The following is a 26,026-nucleotide window of genomic DNA, read 5'->3' as shown; positions in this document are numbered from 1 at the left end:
GGAGGGTGTGTGGAGATGTGAAGCCATGTACCACATGCGGCCTCTTGCTGACACGACAGTGGCAGAACTTCCTCCCATGGTGGTCTGAAATTTTGCTGTCCTTTGCAAGGCAGTATGGACTGAATCCAGCTATAATCAACAAGCACTTCTCCCCTTGCTGCTGCCATTTTTTGTTGTTAATTTAAGACATCAGAAGTGTTTGATTTAAGGCAAAGTTCTGTTTTTCTGTGTAGCAAAGTAGAATGCAAACATTTTTTTGCAGCTTGACAGTAAGTTTCCTATGGGCCAGGTCAGGAACTGCTTTAGTGCAAGTTTCAAGACATGCAGACCTGAGTTTCATAGCTCTTTTAGGCAGGTGCTTTGAAGATGAAAGTCTGTCTGTTTGGGTTGCTTTGTTATGCAATCTATGCAGACCGAAATCAAAATGAGCCTGTGAATGGGAGTCACCTAGATTTTCTATTAAAATATCAAACTATTATCAACATCCTGTATTTAGCTTAAATAGGAAGGGTGGAGCAAAAAAAGACCAAAAATTATTTATTTTGCTCATGAACACCTATGAGTTTGTGTTCAGAGCATTTTTTAATGTCTTTGCTTAACTTACTTGAAATGCGTGTGATAAGAGATTCCTCTGATAAGCATCGTTTTGTTCCTGAGGATGAAAACCACCACCATTATCCTGCAGCCTTTTCTGTTCTGCCTTTGGTAGTGGAACAAAATGAATATCCAACGATCTCATTTGCCTTTTGATTGCAAATAAGGTGATTGTGTTGTACCCTTTGATCTTCCCCTTTTTGATGGGCTGTGTATATCTGTGCCTGTTGTTCATGAATTAATACACATTAAAATATTTATTTCTTCTTTGTACTCCTTACCACTGCATAGGTTTGTTGGCAGACCTGTAATTGCTGAGTTATGGAGTTGGCCTCTTTGGTAGCCCATTGGGCAGCAAACTGTGTGTCCAGGGATAGTGTTTAGAAGCTCTGTGTCACCTGGAACACGATGAGATGGACTTTGGACCCTGAACATCAATGATAAAGTCCTCTGAACTTGTGAGCTAAATGCCCAGGTGGTACACAGCGATATAAAGTGGTACAGGAGGAGAGGAGCCTCAGCTTTGCTGGGCAACTGTAACTGTTCCTCATGGGGTGCCACAGTACTTACTTCTAAGGCTGACTCCCCAAAAGACCCAAACCACTGTTTTTCAGGGAAGCAGATTATTAAGCTTGTTCATCTCTTCTAGCAAAGCAGATTATGTTGGTTTTGTTTCTGCTTAATAGAATAGAACAATATTTGTCAGAAAGCCAAAGTAATAGATGAACAGAGAGTCTTATGGGTACTGCATTCCACTAAAACATCGTTTGTGGGATCCGAGTGCTATTTTTAGCTTGTTGGTTGCAAAGGTTGCATTTCCCTATGACGTGTATTCTCTGCATGCGTGGCTGTGAACTGATGAGACTGTGACTTCTCATGTCTTTGAGAATTGCCCTTCTCTCAGATACGGTTTTCTCTTTCCACCTGCAGTAATGCTGGATGGCCTAGGAACCAGTGTTCTTTCATTATCCAAAATCATCAAACAGAAAGTTTGCTGATACTAAAAACCCACCAAATCTGAGTGGTTCTTATTGCGTTCTGTAACATTCAGATTTAGCTGAGAGGTCAGTCCTATGTCTAAATCTTTTGAGATTTAAAATACCTTTCATTATCCTGTAGAACTGATGGTCAAGGTGATTCTAATGGTTTCCTGTCTGCTTTTGCTTTCTCCCCATGCTGCTTGGCCAGGACAAGGAGCATTTCTCATGACTTAGTGAAATTGTCAGCTGCATGTGGCTGGTTGCACTGCTGTGAGAGACACTAGCAATGGTATATGGGCTGTGCATAGGTCTTGGTTATGGCACTGTTCAAAGATTATAGGGAGCACACGTGGAGTATGTGCAGGTCAACAGCAGAGAACAAAATGACTTCATCCTAAAACTGTCAAGTGCAAAATGTCTAAGAATACCTGTTTGGTTTTGTTGCAGACGTAAATTACTTTGAGATTTCAAACTCAGATCTGTGTTGTGTTGTGGACTTTTAACTAATACCAATAATAGTTTTAGTTTGTAGATGACTTCAAATTGTGATGGCACATCTGTAAGAAGCATCACACCTCCCATAAAAACATTGAGTAGAAATGACTACAGCATATGGCTAATAGTGTAGAACTGCATCTCACATTACAAACAGGCACTCCGTACTTAACACCAGTCTTAAAGGATAAGTGTAGCACTTGTGTTGCTTTATACTTTGATGCGCAGACACATAATGTATTTGCTAGTTCTGTTGCTTCTCCATGACTTGTATGTATGTGCTTCTCTGTGCATACTCACTCAGCTTTTCTCTTTTTTCTGAACTCCTCAGGTTGTCCGTCAGATGATGTGGCTGATGGATCATATTTTTAAGTATACAAACTTTGGCATTGTCTCACTAATCCACGGAGACTTCTTTATAAGACAGGTAAGTGGAAACATAACAGTGCTTTGGTTTATCCTAATATTTGGGGTATTGGGATGCTATGGGTCTTACCTCACGCAAGCCCATCTTGGTTGGTTTTCAGGATGAAATAACTATGCTGACGTGTGTATTTGGGTAGAGCTTATGCATCTTCTTATGAGTTCTTAAAAAAGAACTCTTCCTCTTTGTCTGTAAAGTGACTGAAGTCATTGTTCCCAGGACTCTCCACTCATTCACCAGTTGTCATGGGCACTTTTCTCTGCTTTCTTTCCCTTTAGCTTGGTAGATTTTTCTGTATTACAGCTGCGTCTTAAACCTCACAGTGTTTGCTAAACTTCAGTTTATGCACTTGCCATATTTGCTTAGTATATCTAGGTCTTGGGAAATTGTAATATTTAACTTGCAAAAAGTTTATTGTTCGCTGCTCTTTTCTTAACTACTTTGCTATCCTGGAGTCCTCTGGTCTGGTGTCAAAGAATTATTTTAACTGAGGAACTTTTATACTGCTCTTTAATTCCATAAATGTGAGTGGACAGAGCTCGTTCCTCCTTCTTCATGAGGTTAAGTTGGAAATAATTGCAGTGGTGAGATATGAAAATCTGGGAGGAACTCTTTCGCAAAACTTACCATTGATAAAATACTGCTTCTTGTCTTCAATCTGCCTCGCTTCTCCCATTTCCCTTCCTGCCAAAAGAAAATAAAAAGCACAGATGAATGTGTTTGTGACAATTACCTTGAACTTTCAGAGCCCTTGTAACGCTAATTGATGTAAATTCCTGCCTGTGAAAGTTTGGATGGTTGCTCTTAGTGGTGTGAAGGTGAAAGGAGAAAAGTCTGAAGATTCTGTTGGTATTGTTGCAGTAATTAAGATCAAATCTTACTATCTTAAGTGGAAATAGTTGCCCTAATACATTGAAGAGGAAAAATTAATGAGGCTTTTTCCCCTACCTTTGGTCCTTTGGGTTCAATTATTACCTGACTATACCCTGTATAACTCTAGTTCTCAAACTAAGAGCAGCTGTCCTGCTCTAGCTTCTGTCACCCTCACTGGTCCTAAGGGGGAGAGGTGTGTGGAAGGTGATGCCTGCAAAGTTACTATTGACTTGCAGGAAGTACCGATAGTATGTGGACCTTGGAAGAACGGCTTGACCCCAAGTTGGACTTGCAGAATTCACCTTAATGAGTTCACCAGGGAACTCTGTGTGTCTGTGCCTCTGGTACATGGAGTGCCTGGTCACTGTCTGGACATCACTCCTGCAGAGAAATCATCAGAGACTTTCATCCTCCCTCACAAGGGCATTTTTAATTCTTTCTATGAAGTGGCATTTACCAGGCCACCCGTGGGTACTGTGAGGAGAACACTGTTTAAAAGAAGGGCATCGGAGCTGTGAGGGGCTGGAACACCAGTCTTAGGGGAACAGCTGAGGGAGCTGGGGTTGCTCAGTCTGGAGAAGAGGAAGCTCAGGGGAGACCTCATTGCTCTCTACACCTGCCACAAAGCAGCTGGGGGCAAAGTGGAGGTCAGCATCTCTTCTCCCTTAACTAGTGATATGATGAGAGGGAATGGCCTCAAGTTGCACCAGAGGAGCTTCAGGGTGTGTATTAAGAAACATTCTCAGAGGTAGCGTTGAGGCAGCGGCACAGGCTGCCCAGGGAGGTGATGGAATCTCCATCCCTGGAGGTGTTTAGGAAACGTGGAGATGTGGCACTGTGGGATGTGGTCAGTGAGTGTGGGGGGGGTGGATTAATGGCTGGACTAGATAGTGGTCTTTTTCAACCTGAATGGTTCTGTGATTATTTTGTGTTGTTGCAGAGGCTTATTTGTGTCTCTAAAAAGGGAGAGAAATCTTAGAAATGTACTGATTACCTGGTACACGTTGTATCTTTTAAGCAATTGTTTTATTTAGTCAGTGTTGTTTTCTTCTAGGGAAAAGCACACCGTGACCAGCAGCTCGTGTTACTCAAGGAGCATCTAGAAAAATATTACCGGAGCCGCAATCGGAAATGGATTGTTTTATTTCCAGAGGGCGGCTTTCTTAGGAAAAGGAGGGAAACAAGCCAGGCATTTGCCAAGAAAAACAATTTGCCATTTCTTCAGCATGTCACCCTGCCAAGACTCGGGGCAACTCAAGTGATTCTGAAAACACTTGTAGCTCCGCAAGAAAATGGAACTCCTGCAGGTGGAGATGCTGTGATAAAAGGTAAAGATGACTTAGAAAGAAAAGTGAGTGTCCTGGATATTTGTGTTATTAAACAAAACCTTTTGAGAGTTGAATTGGTCTCTCAAAATGTCAAATACACCCATAATGTACTAACATATTCATATAGATATGTTCATTTTTCATTTAATCTTTGTTGAGACCAAAAACCAAACACCTTAGCTTTCATTTGATTTAGACTACAGTGGATAGAGTGGATACTGGAATGAGCACTGGGAGTGAGCAAGAACGTGGGGTTGCTCTGTTCAGCAGGGTGGTGCTTTGTGCTGCTTTGTGTTGGTACGGGGCTACAGTACAAGTATTTCTGGAATACAGAATAAGAAACATTTAAATCTTAATTTCTGTCTTTTGAAATTTCTTTGCATTCTGGTACTGTATAGTTTGTTCTTGAACTATCGAGTTCAGGTTATTTTATTATTTTATTATTTTTTTTAAATACTAGTATATTTTATTCTTTTATAATTATTTTAAGATGGCTGTCATCTTTGTTGCTGAGGGTTATGCCGTCACTGACAAGATTTGAAAGGTTGTTTGGGGTCTGTAACTGGGAGTTACGAAGGGTCAAAACTATTCTGAAGCACTGTTGTTCTGGGGTGCCTGGGCTGCAGTTGGGATTAAGTAATGCCTATAGTTATGGGACTGTGTGCTTTTAGCTGCTCAGTTCTTCATATGCACTTCTTGGCACTTTCAGACAGCGGAGTTGGATTGAACCTGTTGTGCATTTCTTCTTCCAGGAACAGAGAACTGGGGACTTCTATTGTTTTCTTATTGGTGGGCGATGCTACTATTTCCATACCAGGGTTATTATAATCACTTTGCAGTTGTAGTCATTTAGAAGCAAACACCAATCCTGATGAAGAGACAGGAGAGTTTTTTTCTGTGCTTAAGTTGAAATTTCAGGGTTATCAGGAAGCTTCAATCAGAAATTACTTCCAGATTTTTAGTTTAGAAGCAAATCTTGTCAACATAGGAAATGAATGAAGATGATGTACTTGCAGGAGGGAAGATTTTAAATTAAATGAATCTCAAGCCATGGGATGCATAAAAATCTCTCCTACATTCAGAAAAGACAGAACTCCTCAACCCTCATTTTCATAGAACCTAGTAGGTTCTTTAAAAATAAACAAAACAAAAATGAAGGCCAAGTTCAAATATGGTTTTCTAAGGGCAAAAGTTTAATCTGTTTTGTTTCTTCTGCTCTCAAAGACAACAAGGTATGAAAAGAAGCTGTTTCCCTAATGAATTAAAGGCCCTCTAGTTCTGGAGGGGAACTGAAGGCACTTGCCAAAATAACTGTTTTATGTTTGTGTCCTCATATTGATTGATATGGACTGAACATCAAGCAGCACTGTTTGGGCTTTTTTGTGTGTGTTTTTGTTTTCCTTCTTGTTGTTGTTGTTTCCTCACGATTCAGACTCATGAGAAATGAGCATCTGGTAATTGTTGACCTATTTGGGTAACAAAATAAACCAGTCATCTCAGACATGTAGCGGAAAGCCCACCTACCCATCCTGCTGAAAAGACAGATGGAAAGAAGAGGAGAAGTAGGAGAGTAGAATAAATAGAAGAGTAGAGAAAAAAAAGTAGTGGATATGGACATGTTTAAATTAAAAAAGAAAAAAAAAAAAAAAAAAGATGAAATAGAGAAGTGAAAATAACTGTTGTGTGCTGGGAAGGAGTGATATTTGGCATGTGTAATGCTGAGCTTTCTTATGTTCTCTCACAAAAATGTTTCTACCACCATAAAAATTCCATTCCAGAGAGGTATGAAGGTTTAACTCTTGATCTGTACAAAGTAAATCTCAGGCACCTCCTCTAATATTCTGCCTTCCAACTGCTTTTACTTTACACTTGCCCTTCCGAAAATTTAGGAATATTTGTTCAGTTGAATAAAATAGAAATTTATCAATGTATAGGGTTATTCTACATAGACTTACAAGGCAGTGATCATCTGTTTCTGTTTCACTTTTTCCTTTTTTTTTTTTCTTTTCTTTAACTACATGAAGAAGTGAAATCAGACTTGCGTTTATCTTCTGCAGTTTGCCTTCATCTGGCTGTGGCTGCCAGAACTAACTGCAGAACGTACAGTTATGGCTTCACCAGAGCCGGGCATAAGCATCGTGTGTGCATTTTTGTACTTCATTCCTGTACTCCTTTGCTTTGGGAAGTGACTTGTTTAGTAGCATTGTACTTGAACTTCATGGTTCAGCAAAACCATTTTTCCTCCGCGCTACTTCTCATGCTTTGAACTGTGTTACTCAACAGTGTCCCTGGTGTTCCACTGTCCCGGGTCACCAAGTCATTCAGCTTGCTATAATAAGATTTCTTCTCCATTATTTGTCATTCCCCCAATCTTTTTGTTACTTCCAAGCTTTTTAAATGATGATTAGAGTTCACCTTCTTTTCATTAAATCGCTTTACAGTGATTTTGTTGGTTTTGGGTTTTCTTTACTTTCTTTACCAGACAGTCAGGCTGTTGTTACAAGAAAAGGGTTTCCTCTGTTGGAAACAATTGGTCATCTTGTGAGCATTAGAACGAGTGAAATCATCTGGTAAAAATCAAACTGGTTTTGCTTTCTGTCGTTGTGATGTTTGCAGATCCAACTCTTACAAAGAACAGTTGGCGATTCAAAGGAGTTAGGAGGAATTGCTCACTGAAGGTGTACGTTACGGAGCTGATTTGTGGTGAACCATGCTTTAAGATACTTTTTAATCCCATTTTATTTCAGCAGGCAGTAATTTGGTCTGATAAGAGAATGGCGTGAGCATTGGATGTTGTGTTGAGGGACGTGGTTTAGTGGGAGCTATTGGTAATAGGTGAATGGTTGGACTGGATGGTCTTTTAGGTCTTTTCCAACCTTGGTGATTCTGTGGTGCTGTGATATTGAAATCTCATCTTACTGTTCTCAAGTGTAGCACAGTATGTTCAGTTCCAGTGGTTTTTCTGTTTTCTGCAGAGCTGGACACTGGACTTCACAATTCATTTTTCTAACTCACGCTTCATGATTCGCTGTTTTTTGAGGAATGTGACTTGAGTAACATGTGGGAAGGTTTTGTTGTTTGGGTTTTTTAGTCTTAGGAAAGGGGCTTCTGTAGCTCTTTACAGCTTTCTCTTCCTCAGTGTTAAATGCTGATGGTCTGCCAATGCGTTTGGAGGGCCCTGCTCATAGTCAGATGCAGATTGCTGTGTTGGCTGAGGGTAACGCAAGGCTAGAAAAGGAGGGCACAGCAAGGAACTTTGAAATTCAATACATTTGTGATTGTAGACAGTCAAGTCATGCACCACAGGGCATCCAGTGTCTTGAAGAATCTGCCTGAACAGCAAAACAGTTACAAAGATTTACCTCTGGTGATGATTTAAAGGGGGTGGGAACACAAGATTGGAGACTTGTTTAATTTTTGTCTAGAAAACAATCACTACATGTGGTTGTTCAGTCTTGTCTTTATATGTTCTTTTGTCTTAGCAAGACAAGTACGCAGCAGTGATATTAAGGTACGTTATTTCTGCATGGTTTGGGTACCACTGTGCAGGACAGGCCCTGCAGGGTGGTTTTGAGCATCGATGTACAACTCAAAAAGCGTCACTGGTGGCATTTACAGGTGATTTGAGAATTCAAAGCCGTCCACCTGTGCTTGAGGTGGCAAGCAGGCTGACATTCCCCAGGCACTATGGAAGAAACATCAGTCCTCAGAGAGCTCAGCTTAGATTTGGCCTCTGCAGCTTAATGTCGCCGAAGCCTGTGGCAGTCAGGCTGCTGAGTCTCCCAGCAGGTACTAGGAATGAAGCATAAGGATATCTTTTAAAGGAGGTGGGAAGTTCAAAAGAGTTTGGCTGCCAAAAACATCTGTGGCTGTGTTGGCAAAGCCAAGCTTGGCAAGAGGAGCTCTGGAACAGGTGTGCTTGAGCCTGCCTTTCTACAGATATCCAGCCTTAAAGTCACACTGTAGTGTAACTTGGGTAGCAGTCTGTCCTGAGCTTGTTCGAAGGTCTGGTTAGGCCCAAGAGCAGCATCCTCAGAGATGAAGAGATCCTGCCCCTTTGTGTTGCTGCAGTTGTCTATCAGCTTTCAGGTTGTGCTGGATCTTTGTGGCTTTAAAAATACAGATGCCTCCCAGAAGAATCCTGCTATCAGAGGCAGGTTTTTCCCTGCCCTGGAAGGGGCTGGAGGTGAGGCAGGAGCTGCTGTGAGGAATTCCTTCAGCAGCTCTGCCCTACAGAAGGTAGAAGGTAAGAAATCAGCAACGAGGAGAGCCACGGTAGTCTTCCCATAAAGAAGTTTGAACCATTATCTGCTGAAAGAACTGTTTGAAATAGTAGCTAAATATTTAATAGACTATTTTAAAACATTTTACTGTAAATAATAAGATAATGCTCCCATATTCATCTGGAGCTTTTTAATTACAATTAATGATCTTTGTTGCTTACTCAGGCAATTTACTTGTCTTTATCCATTCTCTCTTTACATCTGGGAAAATGATAAATTGAATAGCCTTGTTCTGAAATCCATTTCCAAATGAATGCTTATGTGAGTTTACTATTAATTTCATATTGGCTTTTCTCTAATACATTGCTCCTTTCAAAATGAAGGACTCTGCACTTAGTGCTTTTCTTACGAGACACATGACAACCACGCTGCCATGATATTGGCCTGGAGCCTCCGCTGGTACCTCGTGCACTCACTTTGTGTGCCTGTCAGCATTTTCAAACAGTGTTTCATCCTGACCTGTGCATCTTGTGCACTGTCAAATTTTGGAGCCATATATTGCATGCTGCTGTTCACTTCTGTGCTACGTATTGTGCAATACTGTCTAGCCTGACTCAGGGAGCATATTAGCATTTGGGATGAAGTGATACTGCTCTGTTGTTGGTTAGACACTGTGGCAACACTGGTTGCTCTTTAAAATATTTGATAGATACAGGCGATAGCGCTGCTGTACATGTCTTCTTGCACTTAATTAAGTTAAATGCAAATGAAATACAGGTAGAAACCTGTGAGTCAGTCCTTGTCAGGTCAGGTCTGCTCCACTTGGTGTTAATGACTGCAGCTCTTAGTGTGCCTCAGTCTGCGCTGCAGTTTTCTTTGTGTGCGCAGTAAAACTTGAATGGCGACTTTGGACAAGACCATACATTTATCTAACCTCAAATCCTCTCTGTGGTTCTAAGAGCATACTGTTGGAAAGCCATGGACAGAGCAAATATACATCGCACTTCTCCCACTGTATTTCTCTCATATTCTCCTGGTTTCTGACTGTTTCCAGTGTAGCACATTTTCTAAGCTGAGCCAGATGGGCACTTCAGTCTGTTGATTTTAGCTCTCCAGTGGATGTCTTCCACATACCTGGTCCAGTTTCGTCCTGAACCCAACACTTGGTAAGGGAGGTCTCCCCTGCATGAAGGGTCATTTCTCTTTAGGTATCTCTGCTGCAGGCTTGAAGAGCCTTGCACCTCGTACTGATACGTAGCAGCTCTTACTTCTGCCAGCAGATGATTGGTTTTCAAGTCATCAGAATTTAAAATTCAATTGTTAAAACATTCTGTACAACACAACTGGATATGATGTAAGCACATACTACTGCCCCGCAAGCCTGAGCAAAATGTGACCTCAGGTGCAAGGCATGACTGGTTCCCACAGGATAGAAATAAAATTGACAGCTGAACTCCAAATGCTGCCTGGCACCGTGCCCCCTCCTTGGCTCACTTTCCAGATCTGCTACTCTCCTCCTTGGCAAACCCGTGGGTTGAAGATGTGCCAGGTGGGATGGAGAAGGAGCAGAGAGAGGTCATGGCTGGGCTGATGTCTGTCCTTCACTGTTGCTGCAAGTAACTTATGTTATGGCTTAGATTTGACTCTCCTGAATAATTTTTACAGCATTTTCACTTCCTCTTTTTGAATATTTTGGTAAGTGCATGAGCACACACTGGGATCAATCTGTCTGCCAGAGACCTCATGGATGGAATCTCCATTGTGAACAATGACCATCTTTTCCTATGTGTTGCTTGCTTGCCTTTCATACACAAAGTGACCGTTCTTTATCCTGTAACTCAACAATTCAAGAACCTTTGAGGTGTTGTTTGTTGTTGTTGTTTCTTTTTTAATGCCTTTGAAAGTCCATCTGTGTTGTGTGATGTAAATCACCTCTGTCTATCTGCCCTACCCCAGCAGTGGGGAAGTTGCCCAAAGGGCTTTTTCTGGCTGTTGCAGGTCAAAACAATTGGATTTTTATGCTGAAGTTTTTCTTTTGGGAAATGGGGGAAGCACCAAAGATTTGAATCAGTGTGTTCTGTGACTGTAACCAAGGAGTAGATTTGCTGATTTTGATGTGCCTTAATATGTACGCACAACAGAGGCACCATGAAAATAAAATCTGAATCTTGTTGAAGTCTGTAAGAATATTTCTGTATTCTGTAATGAAATCTAGATTTGATTCTTATCTGTCTTATTTTGTCACTTTTTAAGCTATATTTGTGCCTCATACCTCTGAAAGTAGTCTAAAAGTGGAATAGCTATCAAATCAAGTGGCATGTACTTTCTGATTGATTTTAATACAATATTTCTGTTTTATTCCTAGAGAGCAAATCAAAGGGTCTCCAGTGGGTGATAGATGCAACCATTGCATATCCCAAAGGTGAACCTATAGACATCCAAACCTGGATTCTTGGCTACCGACAACCAACAGTTACACATGTACATTACAGGTAAGAAATAAACCTTCTGTTCTTACACTAAACTACAATACTAAAAAAAAACAACCAATGAACAAACAACAGCAACAAGGAGTAAACCATCTCAGAAGTTAATAACAGTGTATTTTAAGATACAGGAAGTCAGCAGCAGTAGCAGTGTCTTCTTCTTACACGTTTAGTCAACTGAGTGTATAAATACAGCTTTCTTTTTAAAAGATTGGTCTGTCTTAGCACGTTGAAATTTTTTCCTGCTTTCCTATGGTTAAATATAGCTATGGAGTATATATGGATGTTTTTAGGTATTTTTTAATGAGTAGTGTCTTGGCAGTAGCTGACAAACACTTAATTCCCTTACTGTTACTTCTGGTTCCTGCAGTATTCCTTCCCAAGCTTCTCCCTCTACCCTCTCCAGTCACCATATACTCAGGAGTTCACTCAGCAGCTGAAGCAGTGATTTATTTTTTTTCCCAGGAAAATCTTATAGGCCCTATATGGAGTCATGAGGTGATAAAATGGGACCTTTTTTTTCTGCAGCAGTGCTACAGGCTTTAACACGTGAGAAAAATGCAGCTTTCTAAGGGAATCCTGAGGCTGCCCTGCTCCTTGGAGTTTGGAGCAGCTCCAGCAGAGTAGGAGACCCTGATCAAGAAGGATGGCACTGTTTCTGAAGGGGAGTAGAAGGAATAAAGGCTGCTTTCACAAAAATATCAGGGTCCTGGAGGATCATATATTCCAGCTCTCCACTTCTGCTTGATAATCTCAGCAGCGTAGTTGGATAGTTCAGTGAAAAGGCTGGAAGTCTATTTAGTCCCTAAATAAAATAGCAGATGTCTTAGGTCAAACAGGAGCTCCATCTAATCTAAGGCTACCTTTCTTTTTACATGCTTCCATTGAGTATCTGCCGCTAACCATTATCAGAGCAAATAAAGGAATCCTACTGCAAATGTTTCATAAGAGCATAATACCTAGATGACGTATTTGTCTTACTGACGTATAAAGCAACATACCGATGTATCATGAAACAATCAGCAATCTAAAGACGTCCTCTCCTTATCAGAAATGTAACAGCACACCATGTGTCTTGGGGATGAAAGGAAGACGCTTCTCCATAGAGCTCTTTGATCTCCCAGTGGATTGCTTTCTTAAAATTCAGATTGTAGTTTACTTTAGTAAATTTAGTGATTTTGATCACTGCGTAACTCAGATATTTTTGTAAAGAAGTAGTTTGATGTCCATTACAGGTGGTACCAAAACCTGGTAAGTGGGACAGAAGGCCACCCCAAGTCCTGCTTTCAGGAGCTTTCTCGGTTTGTGGCTGGGAAAGCTGCATCAGGACAAGAGCTAATGGCCTCGCGTTGCACATGGAGAAGTTCAGGTTGGATATTAGGAAACATTTCCTCTCAGAAAGAGCAGTGAGGCAGCAGCACAGGCTGCCCAGGGAGGTGGTGGAGTCACCATCCATGGAGGAGTTCAAGAAATGTGGAAATGTGGCACTGAGGGATGTGGTTTATCACACTTCTATCACAAAGTTGTGTGATTTTTGTGTTATTCCCTTTCGTCAACAACTCAGTACAGGATGCTCACTGGGGCTGTTTTCCACAGCCATGCCTCAATCTGTCCCGCTTTTTATAGGAATCTGTCTTCAAGTTTCTCAAAGGTGAACGTACACACTAAGTTGTACGGGATGTCATTTTATCTGGTGTGCTTTATTTCATCTGCAGCCATTGTCAGGCCCTTCTGCAGCTCTTCTCTTTGATTCTCTTTGACGACCTAGAATAATTCTATACTAGAAAACTGTCGCACCGTTTTTATCCATTTTTAGGTTTACCACATCATTCATCTCATACACTAAGAACTTCTAATGTATCTGGGACTAGAGCTGCAGTCTAGAATGAATTTTCACCTCCAGTATGATAATCAAACTGATTTGTAGATATGTTCGTGCACCTTTAAAGGTCTGTTATACGTAAAGGATATATTTATTGATGGTAGAATTAGCAGAAAGCAACTGAATGATGGGTGAGTTCACTCAAGCTGCATCATCTTTTTCTATTGTTTTTCAGTTAGGCTCCATTCGGGACATATCAGCAAGTGATCGTTGTGATGTTATGGATGCCTTTGGTGTTGTAATCACTTGAAATGATAGATTTGTGATTTGAACAAAGTTGTTGGCACCACTGAGAACCCGCAGAGTGCTTGGGGAATGGGGGGTTGGATAGGAAAGAGTAAGAAACAAAAGTACTCTCCCAGAGGGTTTCTGGAAGGAAAGAAAACAGTACAGCTCTGTACAGTCAATTGACCAAACCTCCCCCAGCATTGGGCGGGCAGATAATTGAGGCTCAGTGCCCTGACACCAATTTATTAGAGCTTGTTTTTTAAGTTCTCAACATGAGCTCTCTCATGACTCTCTGGAGCCTCCTTGGTCGTGTCCTCACATGTGCAAATGTGGTGATGGCTTGATCCCATTGCTATGTCAGATCTTAATCAGAAGTTGTTCAGGGGAAAACAGCAGCAATAAGAACAAACCAACACCCCGCCACCGAAGACTGTGCCAGTCAAAATGATTTTGCTTTCCTGCTGCTTGGTAAGTTACTTTCTGTGCTGCTCATTCTGAAGCAGAGGACGAGCTTACTGCAGAGCTGCCTCTGTTACAGCCATTCACGTGGTGCTGTCTGCTGTTCCTCTTGCTCACAAGCAGTCTGTGCCTTGCTGCCTTTAGGATCTGGTGTTTTTCATTTCTGGTGGCGTGTCTTTTTATACAGGTCTGTTTCTCTTCCATCCTACTTAGGGAGCAACAGCAGGAGTGTAGAGGACACAGCAACCAGCCTCATTTTTTCACTTTTCTAACTGATGGAAAAGGCAGAGAAAGTTCATTTTAATCCTGTGGTCATTTTTGGTTGACGGCTCAAATTTTGGTAGTCAAGTTAAAGCTTGCTATTCACCTGTTTCCTGTATAAGTTACTTGTTTTGCAAAAGCTCATCATTAGGCTAAGCTGTAGCCTCACTTTTCCTCAAAATAAACTTTTTCCATGTCAAACATTGTTGGAGTTAGGGGGAAATTAGGGAGGCCGTCTGTTAAAGCACTAAGCACCACAGAAAAGGTCATGTGCTGGAAGGAGCAAATCAAAGAATGGCTTATGGCTCATTTTGTATTAACTTCCCCCACCTCATGTGGTCATATCCCTGCTTGCTCAGTGCTCTGGTGAGGGTGGTGCAGAGCCTGAAGGCAGAGCCAGCCACAGCCCTCATCCCAGCAGGGCAGGTAGCTGCATTCACACTGCATGAAGGCACCACTTAATTTTGAGCCAGCTCAGCTGTCCTGGCGCCGTAGTGCAGATAAGAACTGTGTCACCTTTCCTTATCATACCAGCTTTCGCACTGTGCTGCTGCTGAAACAAGCTTTCAACTACTGAGGAAGTTCTTTTTCTGTGTCTGCGTGAATATAGATTTATTAAAATAAGCTTAGACTCTTAGCTATAAATAAAATGGAATATATTGTGGTCGCTGAATGAGTTTTGCAGAAATGGCTGTGATGGGCATCCAGTTCTGCAGTAGATTTTAACATGCTGTTTGGAGGTGTCTGGGGGATACCAATGGCCTCCATCACACTGAGCTTATTTGAAGAGCCATTGAAACAGCAGGTGAAGTTTAGAAAGAGTAGGGGGATAGTGAATTTAATTAGAGATGGGACAGATGATGAGGCAATTAGTGCTTAAAGGTGGTGTCGATGAACTTTTTCCGTTTTAATATATAATTAGAGGTTATCACCAATGAGGACTATTTAATGTGGCTTAATGTTCCTGAAAGTGCCATGTTTCTGAAAGTCATTTGTTAACTTTTGAGCTTTTACATTATCTTGAAACATGTCATTAAATTGGTCTGCAGTTGTAGAGGTGAAGGTCATTATCCTCACTGTGTCTTCCTGTTCTTTTCTTTCTGTATTTGTGCAGGTGTTCCAGCTAGTTGTTTTTTCCATAAAGCTTCTTTGGCTCTTCCACCTCTCTGTGTGTCAAAATATCACAGTAACTGTTTCAGTTGGTTTCTAATCTTAATATATTTATTGGTGCATGCGGATGTTGCTGACGTAAGTGATAGATCTGTCAGTACCGGGTGGACTTGTGCTTTCCCTTTGTTTTGCTCTTTCCTCTGTGATGGGAAGCAATCCCCTTGCCATCTGTTGGGTGCTTGGCATGGCTGCAGGCGCTGAGCAGCACTGTCACAGGTGAGAGATGAGAGCAGATGGCACCATCTTTCCTGTGAGCCATTCTTTTAACTTTTGGTGCAGCTTTTCTCATCTTGGAGTAACTAACAGCAAAATGGTGACATGTTGGGGCTGTTCAGATTTTGTCTTTGAGCAGAGCGATAGAAATGGTGGTGGTCCTTTGTTTTTCTTCAACTGGCAGAGAAACAAATGTCGTCGTAGGCTTGTCTTTGTGCATGCACTATGCCACAGAGAGAACGGTACTGTAGGCAAGGAGAGCATAGATTGTTTATCGCTGTAATGCTAACGAGATGAGACTAATTAGCTGTCTTGTGTTTTGGAAACCAGAAGAAACATCCGCTCGGAGAGTCCTTTACAGAATCCCCTCAGCTCTGTCAGCCTTGTTGCTGCCGGCTGGGCCCAGTGTGGGGGAAGCCAGGGAGATCCCTGCAGAGGGAGCAGTGCAGTGTGTGACGCACGAGTTCAGGTGCTGTCTCGTAGGACAGAGGCAGCAGGTGCTGGAGGCTGCTGGTTCAGTGCTATGGCTATTACCTAAATACATTAATTTATTCAGATATCTGTGCTGTATCAATTCTGGAAACCATTTCACGTTTGTCTGATGTTCTGACAGAGGATTTTTTTCTGCTCTTGTTACATATCCGGTTGGCTTTGTGACCATTGGATTTGCTTAAGGTTTTGCAGATGGAAAAAAGTGCTACCTTTTGTCAGTCACTGAAACTCAGAGAAAAATGGTAGGATAAATGTTTTTTCCTGTTCAGTCTGAGATGTGCTCTGAAAACTGTATGGAATAAAAGTGTGGCTGAGCTGAGGGGAGGATCTCTAGGCTCACAGCATGGGGGACAGATACAGCTACTATCGTTGGCTCGCATTTAACGGATGAAGGAATGAGAGACATGAGGGTGTCTCTGAAGGCTGGAGCCGATGGTTCTGCTGCTGATGGCTGGTGATGAACCTGCTGCAGTCAGCATCACCTCCATCCTTTGGATTTGAATCATCTGTGTAGAGTTTTGCAATGTTGGGCCTTCTCAGTTGGCTTTCCTGAACTCCCTTTAAAACATGGTCCTAAAGGAGCTGTCTGAGGAGCAGGGAACATGGCAGTGTGTTCGGTTTCCAGAGTTTGAGGATTTAGACATTTAATCTCTAATTAAGTTCTGTCATTAATGCTGTGCTTGTGAAATAATAAACCTAGATAATCTAAAACCATGTTTGAAAATACTTCAGAATACATGAAGAACTATCACTGATAGATCGTAACAGCCAGTGTAGCGTAATTCAGATGTCAAAGTGTTCTGATACTGTGTGGACTCATCTAAGGGCCTGGCTGGATTCCAGCAGGAGGTGGCATACTGTGCTCTGTTAGTCTCCCATCATTTACACTGCTTTGCTACTCTGTGAAAGAGGCAGCTGATAAATAGTTTCTAACATGCGTTCTGTTAGCCGTTGTGATGATGTTTTCACACCAATGAGTATATTTTTGGAACAATATCAGGCTTACTTAGGTTATGGAGTTGGAAAATGCTTGTGAGGGCAGGTAATCCTAGATTTCTGTCCTAAGCCCACACGTGTGTTTAGTCCTTAACTATCTTCAGATGTGTGTAAGCGAGCATCTGTCCTTCAGAAATACACTGTGAAATGCAATATTCAGTTGCTGAGGCCTTTTATCTCTTCACACCAGATAAAAAGGAGAGAGTAAAAGTAGAGCCTGGCAGTACAGTAGTACTTGGATACAGGTTAGGCCATCTGTCTTAATGTTAAGACCTCAACAAAGATAGTCCCTTCTCCTTGGGGATGCTTTTCACTTGCTTTCTTGCGTTTTAATTTTGAAGTGTTCTGTAACACCTGAGCTTCAAGGTAAGATGATTCTTTACCTGTCTTTTTCTTAATGTTCACACTTAAGAGCTTGAGCTATTTACTGGACCACCGACTACCTCCAAATCCTTCTTGAGCCAATGGCTTCAGGCACGGAGAACTCTTTGAGAACCTTGTAGGTAGAATTGATACAAAGGCTACAGAGCTCTCTGAGTTAACACTGATGCTGTAGTGGGAAGTGTTCACCTCCTTATATTGAAGTTTTCTTTGTATGCCAAAGCATCATTATTCTTTCTCATTGATCAGTTCCGTGTTTTGCTGCCTATCTCCTATACTGCAGCTTCTTTTTTCATGAAAAAAATGGTGAAAGGAGGAGGTACAAATGACTGAGCAACAAATCAAGCAGGAATGCTGAAAACCGTAAAAGTAAGAAAGGCGTTCTTCAGAAACATCCGTTATTTCTGTGTCTGCTGTTCCCTTATCAGCCAGACACTGCCCATACAATTGAGTTGTTATCACAAATTCTTTTCAGTATACAAGACCGTGTTTTAAAAAAGAAAGAAAACTCTACTAATGGAAGTAAAACGTAGCGTAGATGACAGGCTGACTGGGAGTTCTCTTGGGAAGAGAAAGCTCCACTTGAGGTCTTATGTTACTCAGCCTGTTTTTTTTTTTCAGGCTAGCCTGATGCACACATTACTTCTTCAGTGGCCTCCCAGTGGAACACAGCAGATACAAAGCATCTTCTATATATACCAAAGTGCACTTTGAGTGTGCTGCAGTGGTTTCACAATTGTCAGACTTGAAAGTGTGTTTTGAAAGAAGGTAGCTGAGGTGCAGTGGGTTGCTGGGGGTTTCTCTCTGTACGTATCTTAGTGAATTCTGTCCTGGACATTGAATTTTCCTAAACAGACCTAGTATAGAATAGCTTCTATCAATTGCTGCACTATTGTATTTGCTGCAAGCTTAAAATACAGGCGTCTCCTGTGAGCATCTGGCTGGTTACCGGGAGCATTCCTTCCTTTCATTCTGAATAATCATGTGCTCTGTGAACAAATGAAAGAATGAATTGTGTTTCTCTTCTTTGGTAGGATTTTTCCAATTAAAGATGTACCTGCAGAGCCCGAAGCTCTCTCACAATGGCTGTATCAACGATTCATTGAAAAGGAGGATCTCTTGTCCCATTTCTATGAAACAGGTAGGAAAGTATCTAACTCAGAGAATTACACTTTCATTACGTTTTTTCTTACAAGGATCTCAAGGTGACTTAAGAATGTGTATACTTTTTCTTTTTTACATGAACACAGTCCGTATAATTACTGACATTTTTACATGGGAGAAGAACTCATGTTAGGCAGTATTTAAGAACCATTTGCCTGGCTGAGACATTTGGAAACTGAGACGTGACAAATAGAGCTAAGGAAATCCCTTTCTTTCCCCAGCAGCTCAGCTGTGAAACTTGCTGCCAGAGGCTTTCATGGAGGGGAATGTTTTAGAAAGATTCAGAGATGCAGTGAATACTCACATGCACAATAAAATAATTCAGAGTTTATGCATGGAGGGGAATGGTCAGGGTTTAAATAATCAACAAATTATTGGCTAAAAGGGATAAAATAAGACTCACGAGACAAGTTTTATTTTATCTATTCATCTTATCCTGATGCTTGTATTGTTAGAGAAAACTGGTCTAAGTAGTCTGCAAGCGTAATGCAAAATCCTAGTTGTGTTCTGTTTCCTGTGAGGCAAAACAGAAAGATGTTATTGGACGGGTCTGTATGAATTATGCAGCACGAGATCTCTGGAGTCTGCATGCCAGCCCTGTGCTGGGCCTGCTGCTCTCCTTGCTGTGAGGTGTGCTGAGTCACTTGTATTGTAACATACTTTGGATGTTGAAGGATAAGAGAGATCTAAATAAATTGAGGGCATTAGTAACACTACTGAAGGGATAATGGCAAATAATGTGATTTAAAACATCAGGTAAGCACTTGAGCTGGAGAAATGTTTCCTGAAGCCTCTTTTTTTTTCCATGCAGTTAATGGGTGTGGGTGTTTTCAGAGCACACACCAGAGGAAATTAACATGTTAAAATGAAATAGAAAAAACAGAAAGGGAAAAATGGTTTTGTTTAGACATACAGGGAAGGAAGTCTATCAAATATTGACTGAGCAGGGAGACTCCAACAGAAATACTGTAACTTGTGTTTGTAGAAAAAACAAGTATCTTAGTGATTACCACAACTGCTGAGGAAAAGAAAGTATGTTGGATCAACCGAGTTTAGTATTTCAGAGTGACTGTGCTGAAATGAAGATGCTGCTTTTATTGGATGATTTATTGCAAGATCTGTTCTGATTCCTTTTTGAATGCTTAATTTTACGCATTAACACTTAGAAAGTTTGAATTCTCTGACAACCAGAGTTGTACTTTGCTGTATGAAATACTGCTGCCCCTCAGCCATCAGGGATGGCAAAGTCAGAGCCTACTGTGTACATTGCATCTAAGTGCTCATATTAGACAGATAACTTGGTGATTGTGCTTAAAGGTATAGATAATAGAATGTCAGGAATTCGTGTTGTTGAGACATTATTTCACAAATACCACTGAAGTGAAATGATTGTACCTAAAAATCGAACCAGACCAGAATTTCAAAAAGCGTAATGAATATAATCAGACTTACTCCTTCAAAAATAGGATAATTGGCTATAATTCGGCAATGTAATAAGCAGGAATTAATTAAGAAATCATAAATGTAAATGATATGATGTAGAACCGTATTAGGCATAAATTACCATAACTTATAAGTTACTCCCACTTATGTCAGTTGAGAACTTGGTTGCATTCTGTTTTGCTGCCGTGCATTACTGAAAAGGAGCTGTTGCAGTTTGCAGAAAACCCCAGGGAGGTCCCACGAAGGGGATCCCAACAGCTCCCCAGGGGTCAACTTTTAATGGCACATTGCCTGAGGTCAGAGCGCTATTTAAGCTGGAGTAATGTTTAGTTGTACTTGAAATGTCAAAAGCTTGTCACTGCTTTGTCACCAGTACCATCTGTACTGTGCACTCTCTCTTTTGAATTATTTTTATTGGAAAGAAGAAGAATCTCAGCCTAAAACAGTTGGTTTTGGTTGTTTGTTTTTTTAGTATTCCCAATATTAAGGACTTCAATAGATCTAGGGAAGATCTGAAACATTTGGTAACTTAAAAAACAAAAACGCCCTTAAAAGTTTGAATATCAATCTGTCACATTTGTTCATGTAGTACGTTTTCCACCTTTCATTTATAAAGTTAAAACTCTTTACAGATTCCTAGCAGCTAAAAGAAAGCTTGTATTGGCAAGCGCGTGATTGCTCTGAAGTCTTGAGCGGGATAACCTTGAACACTGCAGTAACACAAATGGGATTACATTTAGCTCTTGGAGACTAATTAAAACAAATAAAAACCCAATGCTGTAAACTTGGAGCTTATCAATTGGAAATGAATAGTTGAAGACATCGTGCTCCTCATTCGTGCTCTGATCTTAAGCCAACTGGTGTGATGCAAGTAAAATAAGTAAGCAGTGTCATCCTACAGGGCAACAGGAGAGTAATTTCAGTAGTGCTGGAAAAGTACTTTTTCCATTGTACCAGATCTGAAACCTCATCTGGAAATTCTGCATACAGATCAGTCATTCCAGCTCGAGAAATACAAGTTGAACTGGGAAGAGGGGCAGGTGGTAGGTGTGAAGATGATGAAGGGGAAGGAGTCGTTCCTGTGAAGGACAACTAAAAGTGCTTGGCTTGTCTAGCAGCGTCAAGGATCACTGTCTTTGTAACAGAATGAGTTGGCTTGGGAGAGGAGGAAGGGGAAGAAGCAGTTGCTATCAGGAGAGTTAGTTAAACCAGCCAACAGTGTTGGCATGGGAAGACGAATGGGCCATGGAAGAACAAGTGTAGCACAGAGTGGACAAATAGGAGGTGAGCAGTGGAAATTACTAGGAGGTGAATAAATTGAGTGACAGATCTGCTCGCACGTGAACATTTGCCTCAGTGAGAGGACAAGGGATTCATCAAGATTTTTAATATAAGACCATTCATACAGAAAGAAAAGCTTTGTCTTAAGTGCTTGTTTGCAGTTCCACCAGTAACTGCAGATGTGAAGCAGAGATGAGTTGCTGAGAGTATCTAATTGCCCAAACTGGGTGGATTCTAAGGTTCAGAATTGGTGCTGTTGTATCTTTACTCTTTGAATCTTACTTTAATACACTCAGCCCGTATTGCTGCTGCAGATGCATTGAATGTGGGGTTTTTTTTGTTTGTTTTTCAGGAGCTTTTCCTTCACTGCAGGGTCAAACAAAAGCTGTTTCTCGGGAGATGACCCTCAGCAACCTGTGGCTGGTCGGCATACAATCACTTGCGTTTTTGTCAGGCGGTATGTGGTACTGCATCTTACAGTATTTTTATCATTGCCTGTTTTAAAAGTGGAATGGGACCTGAGGACACAGTGGGAATCGAGGCTCTTGCAAATGAGTACCATGTTGTATGTGCAAATGTGAGTATACAAGAGTAAAGGAGAATACTGGACGGACTCTCACCTCTCTTTGGGGAAATTTTAAACTCCGCTGAAAGAGAAGATCAGTAGCATAGTGACCTGATGATGTATTATTTTAAGAATTGTCTGTATTTTTAAGAAGTGTATACTCTCACCCACACTTGAGCAAACTCAGCATTTGGACAAAAGGTGCAATCGTACAACCACCGTAGAAGAATGTCTGCAACAAGAAAACCGTCACCATAAGTATTTCTCGGCGTTGTAGTTAGAGCTCAGAAAACTCAGCAACTTGTCTCTTCAGTAGTCTGTGCAGCATTGGTGTGGTAGAGATTCCTCATTTGCACAAACGTGTGCTTTATTGCAGCTCATTGTGCTGGAGCCAGAGATTTCAGCGGAGCTGATGGCGGCATCTTTGCCATTGCCTAGTCAGCAGCTGCTGTCTCAAACTCATTGATCTCAAACCGAGACCCCAGCAGGGTCCTGTTCAGGTGTGTTTCGTGAGGAATCAGTCCTTAAAAAAGCATTGCCTCATCATAGTGTGATTAGAAGTTATCCGTAGTTGATGAATCAGCCCATCCCTGCTGTGGTCTTACCATCAGCTAACCGAATTCTGTGTGCTACCCGTAGCTCATATTATGAGGAAACTTGGCAAATAATAGTCACTTGATCTGTTTTTCTCCCTTTGTTCAGAATACATCTAGTTGACCATCGTCACTTTTCTAAATGCACTTTTAAAGGCGAAAATACAGTGAAAGAAAGACACGGGGAGTAGGGGAAAGCTTTATCTGCCATGCATCGACCAATTGCCAGAGCAATGCCAGCTGTTTCTGAAGGCCCGCTGGTGCTGCTGGTGATTTTTAGCCACCTTTGTACTTTGTATACTGCAGTCCAACCAAGGTGACCTTTGAGTGGTTTATAGAGGCCTTTTTCTCCCCTGCTAGTTGCAACAGCACTAAATGTACTTGTGGGAGAGTTTAAATGATTCAATGCCAACCATCTTAATGTTTTGCTAAGAAATAACAGAGGAAAACTAGTTTCTTAGAAAAATACATATTAAAAAACAAACAAAAAAAAAATAGTAGGTGTAATTGCTACCATGAATCTCTATGAGGATATCACTAGAAAAGAAAAGCAAAAGCAAGGGTAAATCATCTGAGTGACTATACAGAGGGCAGTATTAATTAGCTCACCAGCATGCTGAAAATCATAATGGAAGAATGAAGTCATTTTAAAGGCAAAGCAGAACAGAAGTTCAGCTCCGTTTCCAGATGTATAAAACGAGATGCTCTCGAAAGGGAGTCTGCGGTGTGTGTCCTGACCCCGGCTGGTCTAGTTGGCATTGTCTTTGTGTGATTATACACAGATTTGAGAGAGCTGTTCCTAAAATAAAATTAATCTCTCTAAATACGAGCAGAGGAGCCAGAACTTGAGATGTGGCAATGCTGCCTTTTGTACGGCGGTTTTACTGAGAACCAAGTAAGCCCTCAGCGGTTTTGGCTCTCAGTTAGTGATATTGATCCCTCTTCTGCTATCGAATCTGTGGGCGACATGCAGAAACAAACACAGTCAGTTCCTTTGGAGGAGCAGGATGAGCGTACCAACGTATGAGGCAAGGCTGATTTCCTTGATGTAATTGAAAAGCCCTTTGTCAAATTTGCCACTTCTCTCTCACTCTAAAATGAGCTTTATCTTGAAGTAGCTCTGTGAGGATGGCTGTGAAACCACAGACTGTGACAAGTTCCCCTGAGCTGTGAGTCCCCTCATGGACTTACATGTACCACTGCAGTGGGAAGGCAAAGGACAGCGTTTATCTAGATATAGAGCCTTAATATTTTATTTAGGATGCTGTCTGTAAATCCCACCTGTCTTACACCTAGCCCCATACCTGAACGCTGGTGTAACATAAAGCCACTTGAGAAGAGGTATGCTCTGAAAAGGGAGTCTAAGTCCTTTCCTGTTGCTCTTGCTAAATCACAGCTGATGGAATGAATGTATTTAATCTGCTTTTTTCCAGGCAGGTTCTGGGGCAGCCCATCACCATCAGGTGTGAGTGGTCAGGCTGCAGCAATTGGGCGCAAATGGACTCTCAAAACTGCAGAATGCAGTTGGTGAGCTAATCATTGCTGTCCTCCACAGGGTGGGTCGATCAGAGCCACAGAGATGCCCTTATTTTACAGCTGTTTTAACGTGAGATAGGACAGACTGGAGTGATATGAAAAGGGAAGTTTCTATAAGCAGATTGCACAGCAGTAACTTGCACCTGGAGGCTGTTTGTAACTGATCCAGTAAACTCCATGTAAGAGCATACTCTTTTTTCCTTTGCAATGCAGTATTTTTTCCAATGGATTGCAGTCAACAGCGAGTGTTCACACACTGCCTGAAGAAATTAGTAATGCGCAATAATGTTTCAGGTAATCCTGTGGTTCATCTGGTCCCGTGCATTTTCAGTTAGTTCCTTTAAGGTTCTCAGTATTGAGAGACATCTGTTTGAAAGCACTGGTTGTTGTTTTGATAGGTTGAGTAAATAGTATTAGGTCTTAGGCTTCTTCCCTGCCTGCTCTGGAACACGTGAACAGAGTGTGATGTTGTCTCTGGCTCCGGCTGAGCTGCTGTAGGTGACAGTCGAATGAAACTGAAGAAAATCCAAAGTATCCTCCCAGCATGAACTTGGATGCTACTTTATGTGTTGGTGAAGGCCAGAGCTTGGCAGGCAAGCTTGTAAAACATTGGATCCCTGTGGGTTCCGGCTGGGTCGGACCTTCTGGCGTTGGCTGGGGCTACAGCTGGGGCAGGCGCTGTGCTGCTGCAGCCAAGGGTGTCCTCTTCTGAAGAGTTCAACCTGCACTTGATAGAAGTGTTTGTGAACCATGCAGTTGATCACAAAATGGTTAATTGCTGTGATTTTAAATACGTGAGGAGAAATAATATGGGAGAATGTATATAGTGACAACAGGATGAAAGAAATAAATGGAAAGCTGTTGCACACACAAGTGAGAACATGGCGGTTCAAGTTCATTGTGAATAAAGGCGTTTCTCTGTCAGGGTTGTGCTCAACATTCCTAAGTTTCTCCGTTTAATTGTTCATAAACAAGTTTCACTGCAAACTGTGCAGGTCCCAATGGCTTCGCGTTACTGCTCTTACTGAACTTCATCAGAAGAAGATGATCTGCCCCTCCAAAACGAGCAGCACTTCTATTTTAGTGCCCTTTGCGTGTACCTTCCACACAGATTCTCTTTCGTTGTATGTATGGTTCTGTTACCACTCATTTCGACAGTGATGACTCTGGCAGGAGGGATTTATTTTTTTTCCAGCTGCTCTCATCAGATTCTGAAAAGAAAGATTGCAATTAACCTCACTGCCCTGAAAATTACCAGCTTCCTTCTCCCTGTTCCACCCCGAGCCTCAAAACAGGATGCATCTTGCTGCATTGAAATGACTGCTGTGGTACTGCTCCTTACCCATCTTCTTGTACACGATGTCATTGTTTGGGGCGTTTGGCCATAAAGTGCTGTTAACTCTGTCAATTTTGTTTGCCTAAGTGAATGCAGATACACCGATCACTGTGTGTGACAGATCCAGCTGCTCCGCTTTGCCTTGACGTACAGTGTTGGAACCAAAGGCACTTAAAGCTGGGAGCGGGCGCGTTCTGAGGCAGCAAGGCTGGAGGCTGCATGCTGGGCTGATACAATCACACAACGTAATGATGCATCCGGGTACTGTATCGTTTGGAAATAGTGGAGCCATGCGAAATAAGGGGTTATTTTGCAAAACTGCATACTTGAGAACTTTTACACTTCTTTGTTTTTTTCTTAAGAACAACAATTGCAAGAGCAAAACAAAATCCATTCTGTGATTTTAAGTCTGCGTGCATTATGAACGCTCCTGAGCAATGTCAGCTTTCCTGTGCTAAAGCTGTGGAGTCTGCCTGGGATGCAGGAAGGATTGAGAAGGATTCTGTGTGTTTTGAAGTCCAGTCTTTGATTTAAGCACTGAATGCTGAAGTGTTTGTTTTGGACCATAAAAGTTAGTTTTCTTGATAGCAATTATGTTAGCATCCAATTTCTCCTTCCCCCAC

General features: G+C 41.6%; 1 protein-coding gene across 1 annotated transcript in view; it reads left to right on the top strand.

The window, feature by feature from the left end:
* LPGAT1 (lysophosphatidylglycerol acyltransferase 1) overlaps nucleotides 1-25,726 on the top strand; it is a 47,443-nt gene extending 21,717 nt beyond the window's left edge. The window contains exons 4-8 of the mRNA XM_032443923.2: nucleotides 2,401-2,496; nucleotides 4,421-4,694; nucleotides 11,283-11,409; nucleotides 18,520-18,626; nucleotides 21,726-25,726. Of these exons, the coding sequence (XP_032299814.2) occupies nucleotides 2,401-2,496; nucleotides 4,421-4,694; nucleotides 11,283-11,409; nucleotides 18,520-18,626; nucleotides 21,726-21,877 (756 nt within the window). The 3' untranslated portion in view covers nucleotides 21,878-25,726. The remainder of the gene's footprint in view (nucleotides 1-2,400; nucleotides 2,497-4,420; nucleotides 4,695-11,282; nucleotides 11,410-18,519; nucleotides 18,627-21,725) is intronic.
* The last annotated feature ends 300 nt before the right edge of the window (nucleotides 25,727-26,026 follow it).

The sequence above is a fragment of the Coturnix japonica genome, chromosome 3 (genome assembly GCF_054131305.1).
Source record: "Coturnix japonica strain WE chromosome 3, WE-NBRP24, whole genome shotgun sequence".
Taxonomy (NCBI): domain Eukaryota; kingdom Metazoa; phylum Chordata; class Aves; order Galliformes; family Phasianidae; genus Coturnix; species Coturnix japonica.
This window is presented reverse-complemented; position numbering and strand designations above follow the sequence as displayed.